At 41.6% G+C, this 23,699-nt stretch overlaps 1 protein-coding gene across 1 annotated transcript in view; it reads left to right on the top strand.

The window, feature by feature from the left end:
• SIPA1L2 (signal-induced proliferation-associated 1 like 2) overlaps positions 1–23,699 on the top strand; it is a 148,671-nt gene that overhangs the window by 102,561 nt on the left and 22,411 nt on the right. Inside the window, exons 14-16 of the mRNA XM_006874168.1 lie at positions 5,797–6,021; positions 9,924–10,077; positions 12,838–13,057. Of these exons, the coding sequence (XP_006874230.1) occupies positions 5,797–6,021; positions 9,924–10,077; positions 12,838–13,057 (599 nt within the window). The remainder of the gene's footprint in view (positions 1–5,796; positions 6,022–9,923; positions 10,078–12,837; positions 13,058–23,699) is intronic.

The following is a 23,699-nucleotide window of genomic DNA, read 5'->3' as shown; positions in this document are numbered from 1 at the left end:
CTAATTTATAAATAGAGACAAGGATATTTATAGTATTATAAACATTTGAAGTGTATTTTCTTGAATACCTTAACCATTCATTAATTTAATGATGTAGACATTTAGGAAGTACATAAAAGTGCTAGATTGAATTTCTGATTGATTGTATTTTTTCCCCTACCACTTTAACTTGAATGTGTGCACAGCTGTTGTAGAAAATAATATATCTTGAATGACTCTTTTATCACTTGGCTGCCCTTTACTTATCATTTTCTGGAGATGATGACTTTGAAGTCAATTCCCAGCTCTCATTGTACTTTAGTTCAATATGAAATTCAGTCCTCACATTGAATCTCGTAGTACTTCAACCTGTGCAGGCACACTAGTTGTTAAGTGCCGCAGAGTTGGTCCCGGCTCATAGCGCCCCTGGGTAGGGTGGAGCAGCAGGTGGGTTTGAACCACCAACCTTGGCAGGGAGCAGTCCAGTGGTGATGATACAGCGCCACACCCAGGACTCCAAATGCACTGGAGCACATAGGAATTAAACTATCTGCCTTGGGTACTGCAGACTGAGGTAAAAGAAACTTCTATGATAGGAATTCAAGGGACTGGGATTCAAGTCACACTGAGATTCTGTAAACACTGAAGTACCAGAGTGGGAAAGTGGGCAGCAGGGGCCTGTCCCATGTAAATTAGCTGCCTTCAGTCCTCTCATTTTTCAGTTCAGATGACCGGCCTGTGAATTCAGAATTGAGGCCTGTCCCCAAGTCCAGGTGGTGAACTGGAGAGTACCAGAAACATAGGAACACTCCCTTAAGGAGTGATCTAACCAGCCCAGCAAAAGTCATACCCTACCCACAAAGCATGCGCTTCAGGTCAGAGCACTTGTTGCTGTTGTTTTTTGTTGTTGTTAAGCACTGTCAAGTCGATTCTGACACATAGTGACCCTGGTTAGGGTTTCCAAGGAGTGGCTGTTGGGTTTGAATTTCTGACCTTCCAGCTAGGAGTCCCGTGTTTTTCCTACAGCGCTAAAGCAGAGCACTTACTGGCTTCAAATGAGCATTTGGGCTGATTGTCTTGTCTCCTCACACAAGACAGCAGGCTGCCTTCTTTCTCACTAGAGTGTCTGTGTTTTGAGGCTGATAGGGACTTTGCCCATTTTATCCACATTGGTAACGCCAGCACTTAGGATGTGGTTCCTTTTCAGTTCCAATTGCCAAGTGAGTGTCAGTAGAACTCAGTAGTCGGTAGTGTCCATAGGGTATTCCATGGCTGATGTTGCACAAGTAGATAGCCAGGATTTCTTCTGAGGCAACTCTGAGTGGACGCAAATCTCCAACCTTTCAGTTAGCAGTTGTATGCATACTTTTTGTACCTTCCCCATGCCCCAGGGACTCTCTGCCTGTGGTAGGCACTTGAACATTTTGTGAGGGGAGGAAGGAACAAAAATAAAAGTTCAAGAAGGACTTACTGATTGAGTTAATAAACCCTAGGACCTGTGTAGCCTAGAAGGAGCACTGGTAGTATAGAGGTTAAGCACTAAGCTGCTAACTGAAAGGTCGGTGGTTCAAGCCCAGCCTCTGCCCCTCAGGAGAACAATGAGTCCATGTGCTTCATAAAGATGACAGCTTTGGACACCCTGTCATGTTCTATTCTGTCCTGTAGGGACACTCACTGTGAGTCCCAATTGACTTGATGGCATTGAGGTTTAGTTCCAGCTCTGCTTTCAGCCAAGAACTTTCTGACATCAGCAATGAGATTCCTCATTCCATGTTCACAGTTACAAGTGCTCAAATCAAATATATGGTTTACTCTGAATTTTTAATAAATTTTTTATTCTTCAATTTTTAATTGTGGCATATCACCACTGCCACCCCCTTAGTCCCAACCCATACATTTGAGTTACCTAAGGTTACAAATCGGGCTGTGAAACTACCAGCTGTTCCATAGGAGAAAGATGAGGCTTTCTGCTCCCGTAAAGATTTACAGCCTCAGAAACCCTGTACAGGGTCCCTGTGAGTTGGAACCGACTCCACAGCACATATCCACCAAACACTACCAACAGTCATTTGGAAATGAAGTAAACATAGAATTGTTCATATGGTACAACTCTGTTTATTGTTGTTGTTAAGTGTCGTTGAGTCGGTTCCGACTCAAAGCGACCCTGTATGTGTAGAGTTTCCAAGGAACGGCTGGTGAGTTTGAACTGCCAATTTTGCAGTTCAAAAGTGCTGATCTTGCAGTTCAAACTGATCTTGAATCGAGTGCTTATCCTATGACACCACTCTGTTGTTGTTGTTAAGTGCCGTCGAGTCGGTTTCGACCCATAGCGAACCTGTACAGGGTTTCCAAGGGTGTAAATCTTTACGGGAGTAGAAAGCCTCATCTTTCTCCCGCGGAGCAGCTGGTAGTTTCGAACCGCTAACCTTAAGGTTCGCAGCCCGATTCGTAACCACTACGCTACCAGAGCTCCACTCTAGGATTACACTAAACAGAAGTAAGGGGAAGCATGAAGTTCTTTAGGACAAGCTACATTGGTGTGTCTAATAAACGAGTAGAGTTTCTGGAATCTATAAGTCTATAAGTAGGATAGACTTATAACTAGCCTACTTCCTCCTACTGCTCTGGGCTTTTAAACCAGAAAACTCATTTTTTTCTAATTGCATGGGTAGGGAATTTCAATAAGAGCTCAAAATATAAACAGTATTCATTTTAACCTAATCAAGATTTTGCATTTTGAAGTAAAATAACTGCAATAAAAAAAACTCACGTTCCGAATTTTCTTGTAAATTGTTTATGTGGTTATCATATTATCAGTGATTATAAATTGGCAGTGGTGGTGATGATGTGCCGTGGAGGCGGTTCCGACTCATAGCAACCCTGTGTGGGGTTTCTGAGGCTGCCTTGTTGTTCCCATAGGGGGGTTGGAATCAAACTACTGACCTTACCATTAGCAGCCCAATGTATTTAGAAACAAGTCTGAAGTAGAAAAATCTCAACTTGATGGCAAGAGGGTCTTTAGCATTCTCTTTCCAGACGTAGTTTATTCCTTGCTTATTCCTAGTTTGCTCTGAGCACTTGGCTTTATTATTCCACCAGCTGGTATTTGAGCTGTGTGGACATTGTGGGAATCGAGCTAAAAACCCAGAGTGCTGGAACCCAGAGAGTTCTAACTCAGGGGACACCAGACCTGCTTCTAAAAACAGAGTTACTCCATGGAAGTAGACGAGGTGTTTGTTTTTGTTGTTGATTGTGTTTGGTGGTGGTGGTGGTTATGTGCCGTGGAGTCAGTTCTGACCCGGTATCATATTCCAGAGGCTGTAAATCTTTATGGGAGCAGAAAGCTTCATCAGTCACCGGCAGAACATCTGGTAGTTTCGAACTGCTGACCATAAGATTAGCATCCCAACTTGTAAGCACTTAAATGCTACTTACTTTTTATTTATTTTTAATTTCACCAACAAAGACCCAAAAAGGCTCAGCTTAGTTTGTTTCCTAACTATACTTTTGAACCTCTATAAGTAGTCTATTTTAATAACACTCTTAAATTTAGACTTTTTTTTTTTTACCCCCTCCACTTGATACTTGCTGTATACATAGACTTTTCAGAAAAGGTAACCATCCTGGCGTGAACGCTATGGGTTAATGCGCTGTACTGCAAAGTTGGTTTGAACCGGAAGGTGGGCAGTTCAGGCTCACCAGCTGCTCCTTGAAAACCCCATACAGGGTTGCTATGAGTCGGAACCAACTCAACGGTGCTTAACAACAACAGCATGTGTTTATCTTTCATTATACAAGGAGAGTTTGCTACCTGAAGAAGAACACTGCGGCCCACTTGAATACCAAAGCGTCTCATCTGTGAATAATCCTTTCAATCAGCATTTTTAAAAAAAATTAATTTCATTTATATATTGTTCTAAGTACTTTATGAATATTAAGTCATGTTCTTCCAAGAATAACCCTGTGAGATAGGTACTGTTAATTAACCCATTTTACAGATGAGAATACTGAGGGCCTTGCACACCGACATTGGATTTGGCCCTGGATTCCAGGCAGTTTGGCCAGAATCCTCACAATACTCATGTGTCAAATTTTCTGAAAGTGAAACTCATCTACCTTTCTAAACTCTGACATTAAGACAGTACTTTAAACCTTCTTAAAGAGTTTTTTATTTGGAAAGTAAGTCTTAATCTCTATTTTTGCTCATTTTTCATAAAAGATTTTATTGAAGAGTCCCCTGGATTTGGAGCCACCATAGGCTCTTAGATTGTTAGTGGTGGCGTGCACTCCAGCTGATTCTGTTCAAGTCAGTGCTGCTTACCCAGTGACTTGTGCTTACTCTCTGGCATTTTCTGTGTTTCATTGTTGTTAGGATTTCCAGCCTCTTATTCTGTTATTGTCACCCACGTAGCTCCCCCAGGCTAAGGACAGCACACAGATGAGGTCTGGAAGATCTCTCCGTCCTGACCCAATACGACCCCTTTCCTTGTCCCTAGAGACAGCCACTGGAGTCCTGGGGTGGCACTGTGGGATAAAGCATTGGATCGCAAGATAGGTTTGAACCACAAGGTCGGCAGTTCAAATGCACCAGCTGTTCCTTGGAAACTCTGTATAGGGTCGCTATGAGTCGGAACTGATTGGATGGCACTTACCAACAATAAGAAAGGTAGCCCTCCCCTGCCTTTTGTGGTCATGATTCCTTTGCTCTTCTGTTTAGTGTAGATTGTATGTTGTTAAGTGCCATTGAGTCGGTTCCAACTCACAGCCACCCTGTGTAGGGTTTCCAAGGAGTGGCTGGTGGGTTTGAACCAACACAGTCCAGTGCATTATCCTACAGTGCCACACCAGGGCTTTCTAGTGTGTATAATGTCTATACATTCACGAAAAGCATATTGTTTAGTTTTGCCTGTTTATGAACTTTATTTTTAAAAATGAAATCATGTGACTTTTTTACATTATGGTTGTGAGATTCACGCAGGTTGTTTGTAGCCTCAATCTGATCACTCAGCCAGTATTTTATTTCATTGAAGATTTACTCATTCATAAGTATCCATTGATATCTGTTCCTCTCTTGAGGGACCTGGGTTACCACTGCTACATAGTTAGGAGAGCAGTGTTGTTATCAACATTTCTGTGTCTCTGGTTACTCTTGTGCAAGAGTTGTTCTCAGACTCACCAGCCGCTTTCCTCACTATGAGTTAGAACTGACTCCACGGTTCTTTACAACACCACCACCACAACTTAGGAGTGGAATTGTTGGGTCATGTGTTATGCAGGTGAAAACCTTCATCAGAAAATGCCCAGTGTTTTCCAAACTGCTTTGAGCACTTTACACTCTCTCTTCCCCACAACAGAAGGCGAATATACATTGCTGCAGGTTCTTACTGGGACAGGGTCTGCTCATACATTTCCACTTTTGTCCATCTGGTCTGGTGGGTAGTGATGGAATTTCATTTGGCCTTTTTGCTAGGTGACAGCTGAGGTTGAGCATCATATATTTTTTCATTGCTTGAGCTCCCTCCCCTTTAATTTGTCAGTTTAAGTGTGTTGTCCATTTTCCTAGTAGGCTTCCACTGGCCGTAATTTTCACATCCTTCCTGCTATGAATATATAGCTTGCACATGTGCATGTTTAGACCCCATCTAGTCAGACATCCTAGCGAGGCGCGTGTGTACAGGAGACTATATCTACTTCATGCTCCCCTGGGTTCTCTTCTTTCAAAGGAGAGCAGTACACCTGTGAACCTCAGGACTTGGATGTGTGCCAGCCCTGCTGAAATCGGATTGTATTATAGCTTTTCTCTGTTTTTCTCCTCAGTGGTTCACACCATTCAGGAAGCCCATCAGCTCACTGTTCCAAAACTAGTGGTTCTCTGGATACATCCAAAGTCTATATTGTATCCCACGGTAGTGGTCAACAGGCTTCTGGGTCATTGTCCAAACCCTACCACAGACAAGGAGCAGCCAGCAAGTATGTCATCGGATGGAAGAAGTCAGAAGGCAGTCCATCACCCGAGGAGCCCGAGGTGACCAAGTGCCAGGGGTAAGAGTCTGCTTGTTCGTCTCAAGGCAAAGTCATAAACGTTGGCGAGATTAACTACACAAATGTATTTTACCCAAAGGGTGGCAAATAGTAACTTTAAAAATGCCTTTGTAAAATCGTCTTTCAATGTTGGCATTTATATTAATCTTTATAAAAGTCTTCTCTTGATTCTCACATAAAAAGTTTTAAAGAAGTCTTTTTTATGTTTAAAAGCTGACTGCAATTGAAAAAAACCATATAATGTAAGTTTCATATATTAATGTAATTTAAATTACTGTGTTAATGGCAAGAGTGTAAGATTCTCTGTAACTAGATAAGTTCAAGGCCAGTTTGAATTTCCATATAGTCTGTTTCTTAAAAATATTGCATAAATGACAACATAAATGAAAAAATGGTGGTGATGGCGGTGTGCCCGGGATCCAGTTCCAATGCGTAACGATCCTGCATGGGGTTTCCGAGGCTGTACATCTTTACAGGACCTGAAAGCCTCATTTTTCACCTGCAGAATAGCTGGTAGTTTTGAACTGCTGACCTTGAGGTGAGCAGCCCGACTCATAACCAGTACGCTACCTAATATTCTCATGACTTTGATTTCCATTTCATTTGGCAAGTTTTTGGTGGAAGACAGGAAGGGATGCTTCTTATCTGTTTGATGAAAGAAAAGAAAGAAAAACATCACTAACCCACTTTAGAACAAATGCTTATGAAAACATACATTGGTGGCTCCATAAGGTGAAACAAATCCTCACATTCTTACAGCTGCTCAGAGCTCGTTAGCTGTTGCTCCGCTTGTCTGTGTTGTCCTTTTACAATGCATTTGAGGCTGCGTGCAAATGCGTGGGACGTGTGCGTACACTGATGCCTTTTCAAAGACCTTTAGATTTTGAGCTTGGTCAGTAAATTAGTATCATTTTGTTTTTGTTTTGTCTGCCTTAAATAAAATTCAGAGGATGAACCTTCTAAATTCCTAAATAAAAAGGCACTTTTATGCTAAGATTTAGTTATAAGAAAAATCTGGGCAGTAATTGTAAAGGAGTTTTTTTAGGAAGGAATTTTAGAGAGGTAGCTACACCATTGTCATTTAAATATGAACAGTAATAATGATACGTTGGTATTTTAATATAATGAGAGCCTTCTGAGAATCTCTTAGGGCTTGAGAGAAATTCATGATAAGCATTTTAGGTTTAGGCTTCTATAAAATTGTTTTAGAAGCGCTTTGTTCATAGGAGTAAGCCCTGTGTAAAGAGGCCTGCTCTCTGAGAGTCAGAAATATGTGAAAGGAGGATACAGAACACCAGCTTTTCATCATGCAGCTCATAAGATACTGACTTTTAAGTTAAATAGAGTCATTGTTGGGAAAATTGTTAACACTGGGTCGGAGTCTCCAGGTACAAATATGTGCACAGGCCTAGGACAAAAAGGAGTGTGAACCAAAATGAGTCACTGAGACTATCTGACAGATGACAAAACAAAGGATGTATCCATGAGCAAGGTGCTCCATGATGCCAAAAGCTCAACAATGACTCAACACACAGATTAGACCCTAAGGGGGCAGGGGAACTAGTGCATTGGAAACAAAACTACCAGAACACAATGAAAGAGAATGTTGATAACATTATTGGGAACTGTAACTCATGTCCCTGAGCAGTTTGTATAGACATTTTCAAATGAGAAGATGTTTTTCTGTGTAAACTTTCAGAGAACCAAAAACATAATAAAGTATTATTTTTAAAAACAAAGAAATACAAAGTGATCATTGTGAAATGTGACCAAAGAGGGGTGGGTGTGGGGTTCTATTGGAGACACTGATGTAGAGATTCTGGCAGACTCTTAGGATACTGGGAGCAGGTTGCAGGCTCCTGCACATCTCCTCAGGCATGCACTGAGTGCCGGGACTTTAGAAGTCATTCCGTCACCCTGCTGCTTTTAAGAAGGGGCCTTTGAGCTTTGAGCAATCACCTTCTCAGGCAAGGCCTGTCTCTATTGACCATCCTTATGTGTACCAGACGTCCCAAATCACACCCAGCAAAGTGCAGTTTCTAAAATCAGAAGGTACTTGATTTCATGCAGAAATCATCAATATGTAACCGTTGGACACAGGGCTGCTCCAAGTATGTAATTGAAATTTTGTCCTAACAATGTAATTGTCAAATCCCCAAAAGATATGCTTAGAAAAGAGTTCAACACCAAGTGCTTTATATTTGTGACATTTAGAATTGGGGTTGACAGTTCAAAGCCATCCAGCAAGCTGCACAGGAGACAGACCGGACGGTCAGTCCCCATAAAATGACCGCCTCGGAAACCCGGGCAGGCTGTTGTACACTGGTGCACGAGGTCACTATGGATTGATATGGACTTGACAACAACCCACAGCACTATTTCATTCAGAAGGAAGTAACGCAATCCATCTGCCCTACGGAAGCCTGGCATAGCTCTCGAGTGTCCGTTACTTCTTTCAAATAGTATTATCAAGCTCTCACTGATTATTTTTATTAATAGTATAATCTCGTATTTTAAAACACTGTTTAAAAGTGCATTGTTAATGTATTCATAATTTTTGTATTTACCACGTGTGAAAAGCTAGAAAGGGCATTGTTGTTGTTAAGTACCGTGGAATCAGTTCTGACTCATAGTGACCCTGCGCAGGGTTTCCTAGGCTGCAAATCTTTACGGGAGCAGAAAGCTTCATCTTTCTCCCACGGAACAGCTGGTAGTTTCGAACTGCCGGCCTTGAGGTTATATATATATATATATAATTGGTGTTGTTTAAGTGCCATCGAATTGGTTCCGACCCATAGCAACCTGGTATAGGGTTTTTGAGGAGCGGCTGGTGAAATTGAACCACTGAACTTGCGGTTCCAACAGACTCTGCGGCCCGTCCAGCACATTAGCCCACAGTGTCACACCAGGACTCCATAGATGTGGTGCTGTGGGATAAATGACTGAGCCACCAGGTCGTTTTGAACCAGATAAGGCATTATTTGTATTGGTTTCGTACTCTCACCATTTCCCAGTCATATGTCACACTATGACAAGAAAGCCTTGCTTCTGAAATAAAGCCACCTCCAGGCACTTGAGAAACATGTAGGTCATCTTCTCTGTCTTACCTCTGGGGATACCTCTAGGAAAAGTATTAAGCTTAAATACAGTGTGAAGACCTCTTGCCTCCACTGGTCATACAGCCTGGATTATTCATAATGTCTCTAGGAATGTTTGGTTACTCAGATTGCGTTTTCAGAATAAACCTTTTTTAAAATGACTCCTGAGATTCCTCCCTGGAAAAGAACTGAAAGCAGTAATTCAATCTGACAGTGTTTTGTTGTCCATAAATACATTTTTATACACTGATAATTAAGGCAGACAGCTGCTTTATTTAGTCAAACAGCTTTGTGAAACTGCTGATAATAAAACATGCTTGGCACATGCCTTGATTGATTGCTCTTAAGCTCTTGGGTATTCTGTGTGTTGCCAGGGTGTAAGGTAAGGGCCTGCTTGTCCGGGTCGAAGAAAAAGGTGCTTGCATCTTCTGAGAGGCGCCAGGGTTGCTTCAAAGACATATGATAATCACTGATGAATTATTGAAACTGTTTCCTGACACAGATTGGGGAAGGGAAAACATAGCCTTGTTTTTCAAATTGGCTATATGAGTGTCTTCACATCCTGGGATTTAGGGATCTGATTTGTTTCTGAATTATTCAGAAATCTCACTTTGCAGTTCAGCTCTTTTCACAAATGTGGAAAGGCATGGGGATTCAGAGCAAAGACTGAGTCAATCATTAAGAACCATATGTATGTGTCTGTGGTGGTTGCAATTGGTTACTAGGTGTGAGTTCATAATGTTCCAGGTGCTTTCTAGTAGGCTAACCAAACCTGTTAATTTCAGTTCTGATTTATTTCAACAGAATGTATAGTGAATTGGATACCATGGCTGCTGCAAGTCAGCATCAGGCGGTAGTGGGAGACGCCATTTCGGAAGCTCCACAGGTTCTGTCAAAAGAAGACTTTCTGAAATTGATGCTTCCTGACAGCCCCTTAGTGGAGGAGGGGAGAAGAAAGGTTAGCTACATTTATGGCGCTTTGGAGTTACCAGAACACCAAAACAAAAAATTAAAACGGGCTGAGAATTTTCAAAGTACTTCTATAAGCAGTGTCTCTCTTGACCCTTACACTAACTTTGTGGAAGTGGCATGTTTTAGAGCTTAAATTTTTTATTTGATAAGTAAGCAGCAGGTCATTAGTCGCATACCCCACAGAGTTTAAATTGGATGGAGTGAGCGTCAAATTCAGGTTCCAGTGACTCTCAGCTTTGGCTCTTTATGCATGTTACTTTATGTCTGCCTCAGGTGCCTCATCCCAAAAATGAAGATGCTGTATTGCAGACATAGAGTGATGGAAATAACATCTAAAGACCCTAACACCAGACCTGGACATATTAGGGATGGATAAATAACAACCATTAACAAATGCTAAAAGTAATTTCCTATCAGAATGCTTCAAGCCACCTACCTTTTGAACCAGAGCTCTGTCCTCTGCTGCAGGCAGGCTGCCCTCTGGTAAATGTAATCCTGTTCCAAAAGTGCGTTGCAGTTAGTCTGAGTCTCCCTCCTGGGCAGTCTCAGTAGGGTGGATGTGTACTTTGCTGTATGAGACTATGCAAAGACCACTGGGAAGATTGTACATTACGTTTTGGGTAGCAGCGTGCCTTCTTCACTCACAATGTTGTGCCTCCTTATCGATGTTAGAGGACTGATTGCTATCACTGCATTGAGTTTCATTATTACTATACCCTTAAACCCCTTAAATAATGTTGTTAAGTACCATGGAGTTGGTTCTGACTCACAGTGACCCTGCACAGTGTTTCCGAGGCTATAAATCTTTACGGGACCAGAAAGCCTCATCTTTCTCCCGCGGAACGGCTGGTAGTTTCCAACTGCCAACCTTGAGGTTAGCAGCCTGATTCATAACCACTATGCTACCAGAGCTCCTTAAATAGTACAGACTATTAAAAGTGGCATTGCAGGTTAGCCTAGCCCTTCTTTTTGGAAGTACTGAGTCCCTAAATGGTAAAATGTTAATTCACAAAATACGTCATGGTTGTGATAGGAGTGGAATCCAGATACTCTGACTTCTAACGGAGTGCTGCCTCTTGTTCAAATGAAAAGGAGGCAGGGGGCAATGGATGGGGGGCAGTGTGGAGAAAAAAGTAAAATTCAGGCTTTGGCACATTGACTGTGATCAAGGTAAAAGCCAATCTTGGTGCTCTTGTCTTCCCCGTAACAAAACAATGTTGCAATTAGCTTAATTGTGTTCTTATAATAACGCTGTAATTAGATAGTACCTCAAAGCCACTTTAATCTGTGTGCTTATAGTCATGTTTTAAAGGGCCTGCTGGTCATGTGTGAAGAGGGAGTCCCATAAAAACTTAATCATAGTGAGTCTTCTTTATAAACCTGTCTTAGATCATGTGTGGCACTGTGTAAACTAGGATGCAGAGGCAGACTTGTACAAAAGTGGCAAATGGCTTTTCTTTAAATAGGAGTGAACTTCTGCTTGGTATGTGTTTTATTTTCTTCTAAGACAAAGCACCTTGTTTTCATAGTGTAAATTTAACTTTACGGCTCACACACATGTGAGTTCCATTCATCAGTCAGGGAAGCTTTGGCAGAGTGGAAGGAACACCATACAATAGACATATTTTTAGCTTTCTTGTGGATTCACAAATGTAAATGGCCCAGTCTGTATCTGTTTGATGTGCACATTCTAGCTCTTACTATTGTTTGTGTAAAAGGAATGTAGCTCAATATGTAGCGGAAGGAGTTGGGAATTCAACTTTGATTTCATTTTTCTTGAGCTTTTAACCATTTGCTTGTTTAGTAAGAATTGCGCTGTGGGTTAATGCTTCAGACTGCAAAGCTGTTTGAACTGCAAGGATGGTGGTTCAAGCTCACCAGCTGTACCTCGGAAACCCTATACAGGGTCACTATGGGTTGGAGCCAACTCGGTGGCACTTAACAACAACCACCACTGTTTTAACGCCCAGTATTTTCATGGTTCCTTTAAATCGGTTTATGATCAATTATCATAAGACATTTTGCAATCATTGTAGTACAGAGTACTGGCCTGATACCATTTTCTGGAGCCTGTTTTATATGGTTCATTGTTGTTAAGTGCCATTGAGTCAATTCTGACTTAGAGTGATCCTGTATAGGGTTTATGAGGAGCAAATGGTGAGTTTGAACCACCAACGTTGGGATTCAGACTAAGCTTGTGGTCAAGGCACCACACCAGGACTCCCATATGGCTTAGAAAGCAGCAATGTTTCAAAGTAATTTATTATTATTTAGATCAGATTGAACTCATATGCAGTTAATTGGTACCAACTAATTGCCTAATATTAAAATCCAGCATTCCAAATTAAAAATCAAGCCAGCATTATGTGACTGTTGTCTGACTTGGCAATCTTATATATTTCCAGAAGCCATTGCTGCTATAAGGCCAGGGAGGTTCCATCTAACATTAGAATTAATAAAGCTATGCATGCCTAATTCCTGGTAATATTTCACAGAATATCAAAGGAGGAAAACATTAAAATCCAATCATTGCACTGAAACCCCAGTGCCTTTGCCTCAAGGCCCTCACATGACTGGCTCCATATTTCTAAGCACATGCTTTATGTCTGCCTGGGGAAAACCTCAAAGGATGTATCAAAATAGTCCAAGGATATACTGAATAAAGTAAAATAAATCCCATGTTGGTAGTTTGTTTAATGTACGTTCTCCTCCCCTGCTCTCCCCCTTGTGTTTAAAACACACCTAGTTTTTGTTTTATGGGAACCTGTCTCCAAGAAGGTCTCTGTACCGAACACTGTCTGACGAGAGCATCTGTAGTCATCGGAGAAGATCTTCTTTCGGCAGTTCTCGAAGTTCCATACTTGACCAAGCCCTGCCCAACGACATTCTCTTCAGCACCACCCCACCATACCACAGCACGCTACCTCCCCGGACCCAGCCTGTGCCCAGCATGGGGAGCCTGAGAAGTAAGTCATTGTCGCACTGTTCCAACATGTTCCCTGGAACAGAAGAGCCACCATGCTTTTATGACTTTGCGAGATTGTGTGTCTTGAAGGAAGGTGGTTTGGGTTTGGTTTTTCAGTAATTTTCAAATATAAGAAAAGAAAGCCACAGAATGAACAAGGTAAGCAGTACCTTGCCCATTTTGAAGAAAACTAAAAAACTTACATTAAACAGTTTTATAGTTAAATGCTTACTTCTAAATCATATCCCAGCTATTGCATCTAAAAGAAAAATGTTCTAAAACTCTTTTTTTTTTTTTTAAGTTTTTATTGTGAATTAGTAATAGTTTACGTGGGAAAACATCAGCTTTACATTCATCCTATCGTATTTCATTTCATTGCGATGATTACAGTCCCCTCCATGCATTATCAACCAACCAAAGGGTGCACCCCGCAAACTTGCCCCCTGGCTGTCAGCACACATCCCCTCTACCTCCCTGTAAAACTTAATTTTTCAGAAAAAGAAAATTGTGTAGTAGGGGGTCGGCTTTCTGTTGGGCAGCAGGAATGGGTTTTAGCTTTCTATTTCTATAATCTTTGAAATGGAATACAAGAAAGGATAAATCAAAACGCATTGCTGCTAGGATCCCAGTTCACATTCACACAGGTTTTTTCCAAACAAAATGTCTCTTCAGTCAGTGGGTGGCTGCGGACAAGTTCTCTTGGTAATAAACTTGTCTTAGTCTCATTAGGGTGCCTTCCAAAAAGGGTCCAATCAAAACAATGGCTTCCCAGATGATCTGCTAGGCCACCTACATTCAAGGCAAAGAGGTCAGCCCCTAAGGTTATGGGGACTATTTTTGTAGACTCCAGAGGGGTAATTTTATAGATTTTCTGCAAGGACACAGGATGCTCCTGGGTACTTATTATAAAGAAAACAACTGTGACGGTGAGAAAAAGGCCAGGAAAGTTGCACCAAGGAATATTTCCACCAGCGTAATGCACCTGCTGATATTTACAAGGGCTCACCTACAGTAATTTCATTGGCAAGCCTTTACCCCATTTGTCCTAGAACCCTGGTTTTGCTCCTTCAGACTTGTCTTTGTTCCCTAAATTCAAAAGTCATTGAAAAGGAGCATGATTTGAGTCCCTTGAGGTGGAGTTAAACTGCAGTTTTGATGCAGTATAAATTGAAGAGTGCAGGATTCTTCAGGGCAGGGTTAGAAAGCCGTAATCACCACCTTCAGAAGTACACAGACTTTGATGGAGGCTAGATTGAGACAGTAGCTTCACACTTTGATGTTTTTGTTTAATGTAAGTTTCTATGATTTTGTAGCAATCCTTTTTGACGGCCCCTCATACGTGATGCTGGGGAATGGTGGTCCCGAATCACAAGGCCTGCGTTTTAGATCTAGTTTGCCTTCCAGAGTTTTTGTATCCTTGTGTTTGTGACTTACATTCTGTGTCCCAATACACTCATTTTTTTTTTTCCTCAAATCCTCAAAATGTCTGACTTTTATTTATATACTGTCAGTGCCTTATTAAAATCTCACTTTCTACTAGTGATTTTTAAACTGATTAGATTTACTTTTTTAGGTACTATTTGTTGCATAGAATGAATGGGAATTAATCAGAAATGTATGAAGGGGTATCAAAAATCCATGGAAACATTCCATTACCTTTTAATTACATTGTTCCATGAACTTTTTGAACTCCTCTCATACTCATTGTCAAGGACTTTTTATTTCTTTATAGCAAGCATTACCTTTAAAAATGATTTGAACGTTATAGCCTACATAGAAGTCTCATACTAAATAAAATCATCGTTTTAATAACATTTCTAATGTTTAACATAACTGGGAATGAAACTTTTCTTGGAAAATTCATTTTCTATTTCTTTAAATAGCATAATATCTTGCCTATTATAAAGTATCCAAAACGTCCCCAAAACTACTGCCAGTGAGGTGATTTAGACTCATAGTGACCCTACTACATACAGAAAAGGGCAGAACTGCCCCCTCAGCTTCCTGAGACTAAGTCTTTAAAGGGAACAGGTAGCCTCATTGTTCTCCCTTGGAGCATTTGTTGGGTTTGAACCACTGGTCTTGTGGTCAGCAACCCAGTGCACCACCAGGGCTCTGTATACAAGGTCCATTTACCTGAAGTGAAGAAAATTTTGAACTCTTTCTTTATAACCATGTGAAAGGTCAGATATATTAATACCTCAAATTTATCCAAATATCTTCTGTGTAAATTGTGGTGGTGGTGGTGGTGGTGTGCCGTGGAGTTGGTTCCTACTCATAGCAACCTGTATAGGGTTTCCGAGGCTGTAAATCTTTACAGGAGTGGAAAGCCTCATCTTCCTCCCATGGAACAACTGGTAGTTTCGAACTGCTGACCTTGAGGTTAGCAGCCCGATTCATAACCACCATGCAAAGTCGGTTCCAACTCATAGTGATCCTGTATAGTTTCCAAGGAGTGGCTAGTGAACTGCCAACCTTGTGGTTCCTACCTACCTTGCAGTCTAGCACGTTAGCCCATAGCATCACACCTAATGTTACCTACCATCTCTCCATAGTACTCTGCACTCAGTTGGGTTCACTGATTCACTGCCATGGCCACACTGGACTCAGACACTATGCTTACAGTTGGGGACTTTACCCAGGAAGTTGACAGGTTACTGTGCTGGATCACAAATGCTTAGGGCCCAGTTCTTCCAGTCAGGACAAGCTCTCCTCAGCTCTTCCCACAGGCAAGCCTCTCTCTGCCTTGGCAATGTTACAAAGGTCTTTGAGGGTTGCTGATAAATGTCCACAGGACACATGACCCCACCCTAAGTCTCAGCCTGAAGGCATTCAGCTCTGGCTCCCTCAGTGAAGTGCCTGAGGCGCACTCTACTCTGCAGTCAAGCCTCTTACCCAGAGTTCACTGTGTTTCACTTGTTCCATGGGCTGCAATCCCACAGCTGTGTTTCCTGCTCTGGTTCTTGGTTCTGCTGCTGCCATCAGCTCTTCTGCCACAATTCTGGTGTCAGCCTTTTCTGCCTCTGGGATCGCAGGGTCCAGAGGATGTGCCTGCTTCTGAGATGGCTCATTTTATACCCATATTTGAGTTTCAAGTATGTTCCATTAACTCTGAGCAAGTACAACTGAATCACATTGTCCTACTGGTGTTGTCTCCTACCTCCTCTTAGTCAGACTCAGCAAGAAAGGAGTCGTTTGGTGAGAGTCACCAAGACTAAGGCTAGAAGAGACATTAAATTCGCTACATAGAGGAGCTCTGGTAGCGTAATGGTTACGGCTCAGGCAGCTAACTTCAAGGTCAGCAGTTTGAAACTACCAGTTGTTCTGCGTGAGAAAGATGAGGCTTTCTGCTCCTGTAAAGATTAACAGCCTCAGAAACCCTATACAGGGTCGCTATGGTTCGGAACCTACTCCACGGCATACCACCACCACCATCACACCATAATCAGTAATTTTGGTGTTGGTGTTGGTGTTAAGTGTTGTTGAGTCCGTTTCAATTCATAGCAACTCTGTGTAGGTTTTCCAAGGAGGGGCTTGTAGGTTCGAACCACCAACCTTGTGATTCAAACTGACCTTGAGATCCGGTGTTTGCCTTATAGCACCACACCAGGATAACCATAGGTAACTTTCTATCCTCTTAGAAATTTTCTTGAAATCAGTACAGCTATTTACAAATGTTATTTCTTTCATTGAAAATTCTTGGAATATGATTGTGAGATCTCTAAGTGTATGTGTTAATGCAGCTCGTACATTCCACCATTCATTTTGCTTGCATGTATGTAATGTACTAAAGGCATGCACGGAACACAAGCAAGATTCACTGCTTATCCATCGTCTGAGATCAGCCTTCCTTACCTGCCTACATTGGCCAATTTTCTATGGAAGACAGTAAGAGCAGCACTTGCTTTTTGAAGTTTTTACTGTGCATTGCATGCTAGTTTACATGGGAGAGCATCGGTTTTACACTCATTGTTTCATTGCAATGATTACAATCTCCTCCATGCACCGTCATTCAACAGAATTTGCTTCTATTTCCTCTGGTGGTTTTTTGTTTTTGTTTTTGTTTTTGTTTTTTGAGGTTGGAGGGGTGGGGGGGGGAAATGTACACAAAAACACTGTGAGCTAATGCATCAGACCGCAAAGTCATTTGAACTGCAAGGTCGGTGGTTCCAGCTCACCAGCTGCTCCTTGGAACCCTATACAGGGTCACTATGAGTCGGAACCGACTCGATGGCACTTAACAACAACAAACAGCCAAAGGACACATTTTAAAAACCTCCTGGCCGCCAGCACTCAGCCTTTCTCTTTCCATGAGTCTCGAGTCCCCAGCTGCTTTCTTTGTCCATGCCATCACCTCTGCCTCCATCTCTGGTATCGTTACTTCTCAGGATAGGGCCCCACATTCCACTTGGAGAGGCACTTGTTTTTGCTATTCTCTAATAAACCTTTGTTGATGTAATTCCTCTAGTTTCTATACTTTAGGAACTACTCAAAAATGATCCATGTTTGATGGGTGAAATGGCAAAATGTAAATGAGAAGACTAGAAAGTATTTGTATTGATACCAGTATCTTCAGAATTTCTTCTGACATCCACCAGCCTGCCGCGAGGAGCATTTAAGCTTCAAGGAAGCAGTTGGCATTAATAGACTCTAGTTCCTGGGGCCTAGTGACTACCACAGTCACCTATGTGATTTTATTACTTCTCTATTCTCTTCAAGACCAATGTTCCTAGTCTTCAGTTCTGTGGTTTCTGATATAGCAACACACTACGGTATACTCTTTGAAATTCATTTGACAGTTTGAAAGTAGGGCAACCAGAGAGCTGAAATGTGAATGCTTACACCAAGCAGATGTCTTTGAATGGGAAATAAGGATTATTTGTATTTCCCCAATTGGATAACGTTTCTCAGATTTCGATTCATATTTAAACAGGGAGCAAAGGGTAGTTTTGTTGAATCTTCTTGCATTGCGTAGTTAAATGTGCTATGTTAAGCTAGGCAAAAAACGCGAAAGATGTATAGATTTGTTTTTAACTTTTAAATTAGAGAATTCTAAGAAGCATCTGAGAGAGAACTTTTCACCTAAATAGATACGTAGTCAGAACTCTTTGTCATTTGAGGGGGCGCTAGGGACAGTGAAGTGTGGACATGGTCAGTACATTTTTCTCTTCAAACTGGAAGAACTCATTTCTGCGCCTTTTTGGCTTCTCTTTCAGACATTTTAGCTTGTGAATGTCCCAGCTTTGAGCCTTTCTCAGCATATTTCATTTCTTGAGACCAAGAAGTTAATCCAGTTTTGTGAGACAGCTACTTAAGCACGTTTGTATGTGGTTCATGCCGTGATTCACATATATCTGAGAAGTCACTAAAATAAGCTGTATCATTATATCTTCAACTTGGAGGCATCAAAATACGACCAGATCCAGAGTTCTGAAATGTTGTTTCTGCATTTCATGTAGGATATTTGTCTACTTCCATCATTGATGAATTTCAGAATAAAATGTTTTTTAGTAACCTAGAGAGGGAAAAAAAAAATATGCATAGAGGTGCATTTGGATACATAATTCATAGACCGGGTTACAGGTGATATTGAACAACATCCTTGCTTACTGTTTTTTCCTTGGCAAGCTAGGCACCTAAGTTTACCTACTACATTCCTAAGCGTTGGCAGACTCACAACATGTATAAAGATAATTACTAGCTTTTGATGAGTATTAGGAGGAGGCTTTAAAAATTTTGTGGAAAAAACCGATTTCAGTTCCATTTCTCCAGGAACTTTTAGAAGCTCCCACATGTGTTTGAGTGACACACCTAACAAAGGATGTCTCTAGGTAAGGCTGGCATCGCAGAAGGCGTTCATGGCCTCCTCTCACAGGCTACTAGGGTTCTGGCTGATTCAGCATGTTATGTCTTGCTCTATTTTTCAAAGGTTCTTCTTAGTCGTCACTTTAATAAATAGCCTTTGGTTTCTGGAGGCTGACTTGGAAACCTCAGATATCTGACCACTGGGAAAGACTCTGAGGAAGCCATCTCAGCATTTATAATATGATCAATAAAGTCAAACTCAATAAAGATGGTTACTGTGATTTCTGGTCTCAGTAAACAGTGGGAAGCCACAGATCGATGTCCCAGGCCAGAGAGCAGGGGCCCAGGCAGCGATGTCTCGACAGTAACCATCGTTCAGAGTCCATCAGTCTGTAAATTGACCTAAGTTAAGTCTGCATGAGACTTGATGAATAGGAACTGTGAGTTGAAAGAGGAGAAATCGCCCCCCAAGGAGATTTCATCAGCTTCTCCTCCGCTTGTACAATAGAAACATGTTCCACTGGCTAGTGTCCTCTCTCCTCCCAGCCAGTTTTGTAACCCATTCTCAGAACTCTCACAAAGGTTTATGGAGATCAAGCAATTGCAATTAGGATTCTCTGCTACTCACAGAGCATCTCATTGTCTTTGGCATAAGCGATCGTATATACGCATTGACTTAGGGTTTAGGGTTCTGTTTGCAGTGCACCTTATGGAAGGTGATAATCTCTGAGGAGGTCACCGAATCCATGGGGGTGAACCTGTGAACCTTCTGCTAAGCCTACACAAATGTGCTCCTGCCCTGCCTGGGAAGCTGTCTGCTTCACCCACTGGAAAGGCGTCTTTCTCCAGCTTGAACACAAGGCTCAGGAGAACTGGGTTTCCAAGAACAGAAATTAATAGCTGAGTGTGTGTCTACACTGAATGTATCCAAACACTGATGGAGCCACCAGCAACAATATTTGTCTACTTGAGTCCTGGGCTCTGTTGGCAACAGAACCTGTGTTTCATTAATTAATTATTATATCCCTAGGTCCTAATATTTTGTTAGATACCATCAAGAAGGTTTCAACTCATAGTGACCCTATGTTACGACAAAACAAAACACTCTCCATAATTGTCCGTTCCTGAGACATCCTCAGCATCATTGCTATACATATGTGAGTGCGTTGTTTCAAGCACTGTGTCAATTCATCAGAGTAACCGTCTTCCTCTGTTTCGCTCACCCTCTACCAAGCACATAGTCCTTCTCCACTACCCGGTCATGTCCAAAGTACATGGAGTCTCACCATCCTCGCTTGGTAGGAGTATTCTGACTGTACTTCTTCCAAGATACATTGGTTTGTTCATTTGGCAGCCCATGAATCTCATCAAGATTCTTTGTCAACATCCTCATGCAATTGCTTCAATTCGTGTCTGATCTTCCTAATTAATTGTTGAACTGTCTCATGAGAATGATGTGCTTGAAATACCATGGCTTGGGTCAGATACACCTGAGTCTTCCAAATGGTATCTTTGCTTTTTAACCTTTAAAGGAAATCTTTTGCAGCAGATTTTCCCAATGCAATAAGTACGTCATTTGATTTCTTGAATGTTGCTTTCATGGATATTGATTGTGAGTCCAAGTCAAATGAATTCTGTGACAGCGTCAATCTTGTCTCTGTTTTATATGTTAAGATGTCATCCATACTGAAGTTTGTAGTCTGTGATTTTCATCAGTTAGTGCTTCAAGTCCTCTTCACTTTCAGCAAGCAAGGCTGTTTCATCTGCGTTAATGAGTTATCCTCGAATCCTAATGCCATACTTTTCTTCCTATTTATTATTGTCCAGCTTCTTGGACTGATTGCTCAGCATGCTGATTCAGTGTGGTGGAAGGATACCACCATAATGCACCAGGCAATATTACTTTGTTCTGTTCGAATGACTCTCTCTTGGTCGATGTATAGGTTCTGCATGAGCACAATTTAAGTGTTCTGGAATACCCATTCTTCAATGTTATCCATAAATTGTTATTATCCATATAGTCGATTGCTTTTGTACAGTCAGTAAAACATGGGTAAACATCTTTCTAGTATTCTCTGCTTTCAGCCAACACCCATCTGACACCAACAGTGATATCCTTTGTGCATGTCCCCTTCTGAATCCAGCATCAATTTCTGGCAGTTTCCATGTTCATGTACTGCTCCAGTTGTGTTTTGAATTCTCTTCAGTAAAATTTTCCTCATATGTGATACTGATCTTGTTTGATAATTTTCACATTCTACTTGATTACCTTTCTTTATAATGAACATAAATAGGATCTCTTCCAATCATTTGGCCAGGTAACTGTCTTCCAAATTTCTTGACATAGATGAATGAGCACCTTCAACACTGCATCCATTGATTGAAATATTTCCACTGGTGTTCTGGAAATTCCTGGAACCTTGTTTCCACCAGTACCTTCAGTGATGCTTGGGTTTTCTCTTTGAATACCATAAGTTCTAATATAGTTCCTGTAATAAAGTAAACATACACTAGATGAACAGGAGAGAGTCTTGATACCTAAATAAATATTAGTTTAAAAGTATTATAAACTTTCTTGGGGGAGTTGGAGTCACAATTAAAAAGTGATTTTTCTGATTGTATGGTTTGCCAACCATTGGTTTTGATTAGTCAGGGAAGATTACAGGTGGATTTTACTTCCTATTTTAAGATCATTGTCACTGACATAAGACCCTTCCTGCCTTGAAAGATAAGATTTAGATTTAGTCTATAGTTTTTTCAGAATGTTTACACCCAGATGCGCCTACTGAACATCTTCTTTTATTGTTCAGCTCAAGTGTCACCCCCTTAAATAGGACTTTCCCCCAGTATGCCTCTCATTTTCTTCAAAACACTTGGCCCAATTTAAACCCTATGGTGTATTGCCCCTTTCCCACTCCTGACCGTGTAAGCTCTGGAAGACCAGCAGGACCTTGTGCGATACCCACTGTGATTCTCCACAACTTGTTTGGTAGTAGTCATCTACTTAACACATTATCCTAGATACATTGAGTCGTGAGTGGTCCAAGTAAACTCTAAAACAAGAGATACTTCCACTAATCTCCTACACTTCTTTGCCAGTTGCACAGTATCAAACAAACAAAAGTTCTATTCCCAATTGATGAGGGAGGGACAGTTGATGTTTTGCTTCTCTATAAAAATTGGAGGAGGCTAGAGGTGTCCTGAACTTGTCTTTGGCAGTGGTATGTAATTCCTGAATCCTGCACAGACCCCAAAGTTGCCAGTGGTCTTTGTTGGAGGTGTGCACAGCAAGTATGCAGAAAACCCCAGAGCCAGCCCATCGGGCTGTGGACAGCTGAGTGCACTCACTAGCTCACCTACTGTGAGTCATCAGCCTTCCAGCCTCCAAGCTTTAAATTTAAGGACTGGCAACTTTACATTACACATGGCCACATGGCATAGAACTCCAGGACTGTTCAGAGCATGTCAGAACTTGAATAGTCTGCTACGCTCTGGGGTGGAGTCCTGGGATACTCACTGGACTGTTAACTGCAAGGTCTACAGTTCAAACCCATCAGCCTCTCCTTGGAAACCCTGTGCTGCAGGGTCACTGTAAGTCGGAACCGACTCTGTGGCACCTTACAACATACTCTGAGTATTTGTGGAATACTGTTAGCACCCAACTGCAACAGGATCAAAAAGAGGGACAAACAAGAGACATTAATAACAACCCATCTGTTTCCTTCATTGTCATTGCATTTTGCACTCCTTGTCTCTTTTCCCTAAATCCCTGGCTCCTCTTGCTGCCAGTAAGAATATTATCTTTTTTTTAAATAGCTTTTTTATTGTGATTGGCATGAGATTGGTTTTCTGTGGAACACGTCCTACACATTTGTTTTGTGACATTGATTGCAATCCGTACAATGTAGCAGGACTCTCCCTACTTTGTCCCTGTGTTTACCATTTCCTTCCACTCTACATTCTTAACCCTTCTGCCTTCTAAACTTTGCCCCTGGGCAAATGCTTTTGATCTCCTATGGTTGATTCCTATAAGGAGTGCATACTTCCCTGGCACTATTGTTCACCTTCTAGGCCTGTCTGTCATTAGGCTGAAAGTTGAGCCACAGGCAGTGAGTTCAAGTCCAGGATTGAAGGGTGGATGTTGTTGCTTTTGTTAAGTGTAATTGACCCTGTATAGGGTTTCCAAGGAACAGTTGGTGGGTTTGTGGTTAGCCGTCCGGGGCTTACCCTACACCACATCAGGACTTAGAAGGGTGTCTGAGGGCTATAAAACTAGAGGTTCCACCAGTCTCTACCAGACCAGTTAACTTTTTATTATTTAGATTTTTGTTCTACATTTGTTCCCTACTCTATACAGGACCTCTCACTGTGATCCCTATTAGAGTAGCCAGGTGATATCTGGTTCTTCCGGTCTCAGGGTCCTGGAAGCTGGGCTTCATGGGGTTCATTAGCCCTTTGGACCAGTTGTTTCCTTCCATTTTTGATTTTCTTCACTCTTCTTTGCTCTGGACACAGAAAGGCCCTTAGAAGGCTGCACACAACAAGACTCCAATTGCTATTCCCGTTGTCTTTGTGGACTGTGTCATGCTAATTAAAATTGGTGTCCTCCGAGACTATGGTCCTGAGACCCCACAGACATACAACCTCAAAGGACATCCTTTTCAGGTTATTATTCACAAGGTGAATGTTTTTGGTCTCTCTCTGTGGAGAATAGAGTTGCCCATTGGTTTTGTGTACGCCCTTAATTCTGCTAAGGAGTTTACCTTCTCTTCTGTTTCACTCTCATTTTGTTTTAATCAAGAATGGGTGTTGAATTTTGTTACGTCTTTTTTTTTTTT

Source organism: Chrysochloris asiatica, unplaced genomic scaffold (assembly GCF_000296735.1).
Source record: "Chrysochloris asiatica unplaced genomic scaffold, ChrAsi1.0 scaffold00265, whole genome shotgun sequence".
Classification (NCBI taxonomy): Eukaryota; Metazoa; Chordata; class Mammalia; order Afrosoricida; family Chrysochloridae; genus Chrysochloris; species Chrysochloris asiatica.
Note: the sequence above shows the minus strand (reverse complement) of the source record. Positions and strands in the feature narration are given on the sequence as shown.